This window comes from Rattus norvegicus, chromosome 7 (assembly GCF_021556685.1).
Source record: "Rattus norvegicus strain SHRSP/BbbUtx chromosome 7, alternate assembly SHRSP_T2T, whole genome shotgun sequence".
NCBI lineage: Eukaryota > Metazoa > Chordata > Mammalia > Rodentia > Muridae > Rattus > Rattus norvegicus.
In genome coordinates, this window is record NC_141540.1 from 76,177,794 (window position 1) to 76,186,530 (window position 8,737).

Below are 8,737 nucleotides of genomic sequence, written 5' to 3' on the forward strand. Positions count from 1 at the left end.
CAAAAGTATTGGCAGAACTGTTTTACATCGGAGGAAGGGCGATATATGCTGGAAAACAAAATCTCAAAGTGATAGCTTTGACCCTTTGAAGCAGGTGGTTATATTAAACGTGTTAAGACCCGTAAGTGACGCCGGCAGCTAACCAAGTAAAAAGTACAAAAATGCCCTTTGGACTTCTCCGCGGACTCGGAAGACCCAGTAGTTGAGCTTCTAACAGTATAAGGAAAGTGTCATCCAAAAAGAGGGGATGGGCGTTGTCTTTGTGTGAGGTTTGAATTGAGTCACCTTGGGCTCTGGGTCTGGGTTAACTGAGAAACCTCAAGCAAACCTGCGCCTTTAAGACTCAGTTGCTATCCAAACACAAGTAAACAGAGTGGACCATTAGCGGGCGCCCGGCGTGGAGGCGGAGCCTGGGTGCTGCGGCCCCGCTCCTCTGCAGGGCGCCCGCTGCGAGGGGAGGCGGGGCCGCTACTAAAGCCTTGGACTCCGGGCGGGGGGCAGCCTGGGGCGGGACGCGGGCTGGGACGGAGCTCAGCGCGCTCGCTGCCGGAGGGTGATGGCCCTGCAGGGCTGCGGGCTCCGACTTTACCCGCAGTCCGCAGAGAGAAACTGGCCCACGCAGCGGGATCTGGGCGAGCGCTGAGCACTCATCCAGAGCACGCTTGATTTTTACTCATCCCGCTTCCACAGACTGCCGAAGACCAAGTACCGCTGTCGCTTTCGCTCCCCCAGATCATGTCCTCGGTTCCCGGGACAGCGCGCCGAAAAAGAAGTTCACCCAGTTTGGACCTCATGACCTTTCCAAGCTGTGCGTCCTGCTGCCCGGACCTAGTCTGAACCGCGCTGCCCAGGCAGACATCGGTTCTGGCGGTGAGTGTTCTTTCCGGGCCAGGTTGTAGCCTTCTGAAGGAAGGGAGGGATGCGGGTGCTCTAGGGGCGCCCGGGTTCTCAGTCTGGAGCGCTACAAGTTCAGAGAATGAAAGGCAGCCCTGTGGACACAAGTCCCGGGCCTCGTGCTCTGGCTTCCTCGGGTCCCTCCACGCGACTCCCTGCTAATACACTCAATCGTACTTTTGTGTGCTGCCCCTTAGTTTGGTTTTGGTAGATTTACGCACTCGGCAAGATTTATAAAGGCGGATCGTCGTACTTTGTGGCCAGATCCCATCACCCCGAGATATTGCTCCCCTGCTCTAGAGAGCGGGGATCCACGCTTCCTACTGCAGCTCCGGCAGGCAGTTCGGAAGGGCCCGGGCACCCGGTGCAGTCAAGTCAGCGACTCCGAAGGCGCATTTCACAGGGGAATAGTCCAGTCGTAGGTGATTATTTTTTCCAACCGTGTGCTGGCCTCTTGCTTTTCCTCCGCTCCGGTCTTCGCCTAGAGGCCAGCAGGCAAGCTCCTCAGGAGCTGAGACGCTTGGGTTGTCAAGAAATAGCTCGGAATGGAGTCGCGGTTGTAGGAAGGAGGCAGGACAAGGTGTTTGTGGAGGAGGCGACGCTGGATCGGTCTCCCCACCTGTGAGCAGAGAACAAAAGAGCACTGGCTGCCCCCGAAGCGAAACTAGTGCAGACAGCAACTTTCTCTGCTCCACAAACTCCAGTCTTGAACAGAACAAGAAAATGACACGGGGAGGGAGGGAGCGGAGACAAACCCAGATTCTGCGGAAGGCATCTTAATTTAATTAACTCTTTGGGAAGGCAGAGGCATTGGGAAGGGATTGGAACTTCGTGCCCCCACCCCCAACTTGACCAAGTTCTCTTCCCCCACCATGATTTCAGATCCCTTTCCACTATAGTTCTCTGGCTTATATACAATTGTGTTGTGTTTGAACTAAAATTCAGTGAGCATACCACATCTGTCATTTCACTCAGAAGTCAATGCACAGAGTCTAACAAATGGCCCCAAACGGTATTATTATTACATATTTTTTTAGATAATTCAATGTGACGTCGCTGTTACCAACGATTGGAGATTCTTTATCAAATTATCAGGAACCGTGTGTTCTCCAGTGCTTTTAAAGTTTTACTAAACTGAAATTAATATGTACAACTCTCCTTTGCTGACAGACAGTAAAACTAGATTTTACAAAACGTCTAACATGCCTGGGAATTCCACTGGAAAGCGATGAAAGAAATGTAGCTTCATCTCCATTTGAACCCTTGATGACTTTTCATGGTTTAACTTTCTCTCCTCGCAAAGTTCAAAGTAACCCGTGCTCTGAGACAGGCTGGTGGGGACACGACAGCGAGGACCGGCAGTTAGTGTCTGATGGAGTCATGCACACAGCCCCAACAAAAACGAAAGTGCCTTAGATCAGTGAGGTGACTTAAGCGATGGTTTGACATACATTGCTGGCGACTAAACAGGAGCATGGGAATCTGAACTCCCTGGTGATTTATGTTTGGTAGGTGTTTGGGGGCGTTATATTTGTGAAGAGATTCCAGAGGGCACACTGGCTTGCCCTTCCTTTGCCAGATGACTCTTTCTTGCAAATAAAGCAAACTTTCTATCAAGGGGCAAATTGGGACCAACGGAAACTTGCAAAAGTCTCCTTTCTGCAGTATACATTATTGGAAGAAGGAGAGTGGCGCTCAGGTCTCTGCAGACAGAATTAGGATTGTGACCTTTATGGCAAAGCTCACTTGGAGCATTTGAAGTCAGAATCATCAATTTTGATAGTCATTCTGCCAACGAACATGGTCATCCTGCCACCTCCCGCCTGTGCTGAGAATCATGCATTGGCTCCTGAATTTATTTCTAAAAAATCTAGTCTGGGAATAAACCCAAATAATAATTTCGACTTCCTCTCCTTGCAGGAGAGAGACTGCTTTTCGACACTAGGGGGGAAAATGGTTTGACTCTCCTCATTACCTATGGAGACCGAAAGAAAGATTAGTTGAAGAGAAAACAATCACTGATGTTAGTAGAATCTTCCTCCCTACACACACACACACACACACACACACACACACACACACACACACTTCATAGGAGAGGGGTTTAGCATTGCGGCTGGACAACAGTGAATAGTGATTTGTGTGGTGGGAAAGTTATTACTAATGGGAGTTTACAGTTTCGGTTGAATGCTCTAACTGAGACCCTCCGACTGTTACACACTTCTCATTAACTCCCAGCCTTAACTCCCATACCACATACCACCAGGCAGAAGCAGTTCATTAATAAATCTCTTGTCTCCAAACTGTTCAAAACAGCGGAGGAAGGTGGGGGCCCACGGAAGCAGCTATAGTTTAAGCCTTGCGCTGTGTCCTAGCGCAACCACCTAAGCCTGCTGGCAGAGAGAGTCCCAAACACCACTTCATAAATGCTATGGCGTAGAAAATTCGGTGCAAAATGATTAGGTGAGCAGGGCGAGCCGGACGGGCCCTAGCACCCTCCTGCCTAGTTCAAAACCTCAGGTGTCCCTGTGTTAGCAGTGCCTTTGGCCGGCTTTCTTCCTTGCCTGGCGATGTTCTCTAAACTCCGCACCTGGGAGGCCACCCTAGGCGGTGCTGCCAGAACTTGCTTATAAAGCGGGGTTGGCTGCGGGAGACTGTGGGCCCACTGTGGACGCAGGTGAGGGGCTCCAGGGAACCTGGTTGCCAGCAGCAGGCTGCACGTAGTCTAGGCCTCGCAGAATGCAAGGGCCCCCCTGTAGTTCCTTTCCTTGGCTTCCTCCAGAATGCTCACTCCTTTCCGCTGCTCCTAGGGCCTCCTGGGGGTGCCAGATTAGGAAGCAGCAGGCCCCCTTTTCCGAGAGCCTAGCGCTCTGTTTGGGAAGAGAAGGTTCCAGACTCAGATGTGCTCCGCATCCTCATCCCGAGGAACCAGGCTGGAGTCTGAACCACCTGGAAGGGATTTTGGTAGGAAGTGGGAGGAGAGGCAGCCCCTGAGAAGAAGGGGTGAGTCCAAGCTGAACCCAGCCCCCACGTGCTGCTTTTCCACCCTGTGGGCCCGTCGCCTCTGATAAATGGGAGTAAGGCAGAGGAAGGGAAAAGAAAACCAGCGAGGTCAGCGAGAAGAGAAGCAGAGCCCTGCTAGGGCCCCCGAGAGGACGTAGTGCTCCGGGTAAGCGCGGGAAAGGCGACCTGAATGGGACTCAGCTTGGGGAGAAGCCACAAGTGTGGATCGAACCAGGCCTTCGGGTCCCAGATCGGAACCACGACCTACCGTGCCCCAGGGAGCTGGCAAGTCTGAGCGACAGCAGCCGGCTCTGCGGCCTGTGGGCCTTGACCTCTCAGCCCTCACGATTTCCCTTCCCAAGTGGATACTGGTGTCAGGGGTCCAGACTGGTGCAGCACCAGAGCCCTCTGTCCTCTTTTCTTTCCCCGGGCACGGAGCCCACGGTCCTGGAACCCGATCTTCCTAGCACCCGCTCGCCCGAGGGCCTCTTCCTGCCCAAACTCTGGGAATCTCGGTGCAGACTCGCGGGGCTGATCTCGTGGTCTTGGAGACTAAGGAGAAGGGAGCTTAAGAGTTGTCACAGGCGAGATCGCCCCAAGGACCGAAGAGGCTGGATAATTAATCATGGTGTCTCCCTCTCTCCCCCGGACATTTTTAGGGCTTCCTCAGCGTGCTGTTGTTTTGGGGGCTTTTCCCCCTCACACCCGCCGGCCTCTGAGACCTGGAAGAAAGGGGCGGCTCCCTGCACCCCTCCGGAGCCTTCAGGAAGATGGGGAGCAAGGCCCTGCCAGCTCCCATCCCACTGCACCCATCGTTGCAGCTCACCAACTACTCCTTCCTGCAGGCAGTGAACACCTTCCCTGCCGCAGTGGACCACCTTCAGGGCCTGTACGGCCTCAGTGCTGTGCAGACCATGCACATGAACCACTGGACGCTGGGGTACCCCAATGTGCACGAGATCACCCGCTCTACCATCACGGAAATGGCAGCTGCGCAGGGCCTCGTGGACGCTCGCTTCCCCTTCCCCGCACTGCCCTTTGCCACTCACCTGTTCCACCCCAAGCAGGGGGCCATTGCCCACGTCCTTCCAGCCCTACACAAGGACCGGCCCCGTTTTGACTTTGCCAACTTGGCGGTGGCCGCCACGCAAGAAGATCCGCCTAAAATGGGAGACCTGAGCAAGCTGAGCCCAGGGCTGGGAAGCCCCATCTCGGGCCTCAGTAAACTGACTCCGGACAGAAAGCCCTCCCGAGGGAGATTGCCCTCCAAAACGAAAAAGGAGTTTATCTGCAAGTTTTGCGGCAGACATTTTACCAAATCATACAATTTGCTCATTCACGAGAGGACCCACACGGACGAGAGGCCGTACACCTGTGACATCTGCCACAAGGCTTTTCGGAGGCAAGATCACCTACGGGATCACAGGTGAGACTATGGGAAAGTGCATCTGCCCACGAAATGTTCTATCGGATATTCCTAGTGTCAATAAAATCCCCTCTATTATAGAATGCTCTTCCAAACTCCTCCCAAAGCTGGCCTCAGTGACCCCCAGCCTATCTCCCCCCAACCCCCACCGCAGCCTGCCGCGGATCGCCGCATTTTTTGGGAGGAGAAAGGGCCCTCCTCTGTCCTTGAGCAGGAAAAATCTGGCCTAGGAGTCAGTAATTGTGTTTCCTGTAAGTCGGCCTTGGTACTGAGTGAGGAGTGAAAAGGCTGCGGGATCCCGGATTCCTTCCGTCTGGATGGGTGGGTGAAGGGTGCAGGTTTGGGCTGCTGTAGCGCCATTTCCAGAGACTCTCCCGGATTTACTGGCTTCTACTCCCGCCCCAACACAGCCCTGGAGCTGGGGGTGGGGGTGGGGAGTTGTCTTGAGTTAGTGTATTAGAAACATTTCCCACCTACCTTCACACCCTAGAAGTAGTAAAGGACATCGGATTAAAATAATTGCCACGGTGTGGAGGTTTCAGACTTCTGAAGTGGGACTCCATCCTTGACGCAGTGAAGCGATTCGCAAAAATCCCCCCCCCCCCCAGCCCCCAGCCTTGCCTTCCGCCTCGATTTGGTCATTTTAAGTCCCAGAGAAAACCCGGATGGACTAGAAGGGCTTTCTGTGCTGCGTTTGGAGCTCCATAAACTTGCCAGAGAGGGCGGTCAAACAGAAAGGCAGACTGCCCGAGGAGTTTTCGATCAGTCTTGTTAGCTGAAGTTAACCATAAACAGAATTACACAGAAAAATCTAAAAACAACATAAATAATAGAAATTCCGCTTTCTTTGCCTTCTCAAAATTTCGTTGGAGAAATTGTGGAAAGAAAATCCTAAAGCACTAGGATGATCATTTCAATGAAACCTTGTGTTGATTTTCAGGTATATCCATTCCAAAGAAAAGCCCTTCAAATGTCAGGAGTGCGGGAAAGGATTTTGTCAGTCTAGAACCCTAGCAGTTCACAAAACTTTACACATGCAGGTAAGTTTATTTTCTTCTTTTAAAAGCGGGTGCTTCGTTTTTACCATTATGGCTTTACACAGTGTCCAAGGCAGGGGTGTCTCTGTGGTGGCTCCTTTTAGATTAGCTTTAAGGGGTGGCGGAAAGCAACACTTTTAAATACAAAATTAATAGTATGTAACATAAAGAATTTTTCTTAACGAACAGCCCAGCCTATTAATAATAAATCCCAATGTTAGTATTATATATATATTTTCATCCCATCTGGTCTGCGTTTAAAACTTCCGTGTTGGGAAAGAAATAAAGGTAATTTTGACAGTGGAGCCATGGTGAAATCCCATATGCTAGCTTTCCCAGGGGCCTCATAGCTTTCAGGACATAGAGGAATAGTTTAATTTTCCATCAAACAGGAGCTTCATTTCCCGGGAGAATGCGGTTCCTTATGAGAGGATTAGCCCCCCACCCCCACCCCCTTCCTGCCCTTGACTCAGCGATGAAATACGTGGGCCCACCGAGGTGGTCTTATCAGTGCAATCGGGTCTCTGCGGGTGCTTGCACGTGTGATTCAGGATTGGCGGATTAGGAGCCCAGATCTGTCCCTGCAGGTCCCCTCTTTTGTTGTCGCGCGCTTGTTATTTTAAGGCTTGATACGGATAAGACAGAAACTGTTGAGGAGGGTGCCGTGGTGGTGTGAAGGATTAATCCTTTGCCTTGCTTCACATCTGAACAGGAATCTCCACACAAATGTCCCACATGTGGAAGAACCTTTAATCAGAGAAGTAATCTGAAAACTCACCTTCTCACCCATACAGACATCAAGCCCTACAGCTGCGAGCAGTGCGGCAAAGTGTTCAGGCGAAACTGTGATCTGCGGCGGCACAGCCTGACTCACACCCCGCGGCAGAACTTCTAGCGAAGCCCAGGATCTGTCCTGTGCGGTCCCGGCTCCCTCCCCCCAGACACCTCTCCACGCCTTCCACCCCAGGGGCCCACCCCCACCCTCGTTGACCCCAGCTCTTCCCCAGCCTGCAGCCGCACCTGCAGCTCCAGGGAGTTAACTGCTCTTCGGAGGACTGTGAACTCTCTAGAAAGCTACACACTACCCCCTTCCAAACCAGCATGCGCTAGATAGATCCTCGTAGATATTCACAGCTCATTTTAGAGCTCTGTACATAATGTCGTGGGTCTTCGTCCTGTCGTTCTATCTATTTTTGTATCGTGTTGGATGCACCTAGACATGGAAAACAGAAACCAAATTTATCTTTAAAGACTGTATTTTCAAAATAAAACTTCTCTTGATTCAGTGCTTCTTGAGATTCATCTTGCTAGCCAATCCGCTTGGGTTCTGGAGGAGTGGACAGCCCCTGAAGATTCAATGGAAAGGATGTTCTTTATCCCTAGGTTTTAAAAACAGGACTTCCAGTTCTCTAAATAAAAATGTAAACACCCCCCCTCCTTTTTTTGTACAGTGCATTTTGGAATGGGATCGTGCTCTTTTCTTTTTTTCAAATACATAAAGTTGAACAGACTTGGGGTCTTATCCCTCTTGTTTATTCTAGTCTCTTGAGTTTATTAAGTTTACTCCTCCAGGTAAGTATACTATAGAAACCATTGTTGATAGCACACTGTTACACCCTTGAAAGGCCCTGATGCCAAGAAACACAACTAGGGGAGAGAAGGGAGCTTCATGTTCTGGAAGAAGTCCTTGACCTGTTGTTGAAGTTTATGGTGGGCAACCTTTCCTATATTAGACTTTGAACACTGTGATTCCTCACTATAAACACAGACTTTATCCTGACTTCAGGGAATGAGCATAAAACTGTCCCTCAGAACAGGAAGAACTGAGGATGGTGAAGAGGAGGATGGAGAGACTGCTTAGTTGTGTTTGCACACAATATTTCTCTCCAAGGGTGGAGATCACTTCTGTCAGAAGGTTAGGATTTCTCCACAAAGCAAAAGGAGTGAGGTCACCGGCTGAGTCTTGGGAAAATGTCAAGTGTAGGCTGCTCTGGGTAAAGAGCTTGCAGTGGATACATGCTTTCATGCAAAGCAGGCAGTGTTTGGTCTGGAGCACAGGATACAGGGACAGTGACAGTCCTGAATCAGTAGGGTTTGGTGGGAGACTCTGCTATGGAGGTAAGCAACAGTATGCTGCCACCGGCAGGGAAATGACCCAATTTAGAGAACATCTGTGGAACCTGTGGCCCAGTGGCCCAGTAGGCGCTCATACATAGTTTAATACTGAGTAACAGGCTGAATTAGACATTCTCAGATTTCTTTTAAAAGGTATATTGTTTGTGCAAGGATGGCTTGTTTAACCTTCGGGGAATAGCAAGCAACATGCCCTATCTTTGTTTGATGCATTAAGATGTCTAGAATAATAGATGAAGGTTTG

General features: G+C 50.9%; 1 protein-coding gene across 2 annotated transcripts; it reads left to right on the forward strand.

Annotated features, from left to right (window-relative positions):
• The first annotated feature begins 499 nt into the window (after window positions 1-499).
• On the forward strand, window positions 500-7,870 carry Osr2 (odd-skipped related transcription factor 2). Of its 2 annotated transcripts, none has more exons than NM_001434674.1 (4): window positions 500-870; window positions 4,557-5,323; window positions 6,264-6,363; window positions 7,073-7,870. In NM_001434674.1, the coding sequence occupies exons 2-4, from the start codon at window positions 4,668-4,670 to the stop codon at window positions 7,253-7,255; spliced, it is 939 nt and encodes a 312-aa protein (NP_001421603.1). In that variant the 5' UTR covers window positions 500-870; window positions 4,557-4,667; the 3' UTR covers window positions 7,256-7,870. The 2 variants fall into 2 exon arrangements, with proteins under 2 accessions (NP_001421603.1, NP_001012118.1); NM_001012118.2 differs by having other exon boundaries at window positions 7,155-7,870.
• The last annotated feature ends 867 nt before the right edge of the window (window positions 7,871-8,737 follow it).

Excerpts from the sequence above, each read along its gene's own strand:
- Osr2 (NM_001434674.1), top strand. The coding sequence starts at position 4,668 with ATGGGGAGCAAGGCCCTGCCAGCTCCCATCCCACTGCACCCATCGTTG. Across the intron at positions 5,324-6,263 it reads GATCACCTACGGGATCACAG|GTATATCCATTCCAAAGAAA; the intron begins GTGAGACTATGG and ends GTTGATTTTCAG. Across the intron at positions 6,364-7,072 it reads ACAAAACTTTACACATGCAG|GAATCTCCACACAAATGTCC; the intron begins GTAAGTTTATTT and ends ACATCTGAACAG.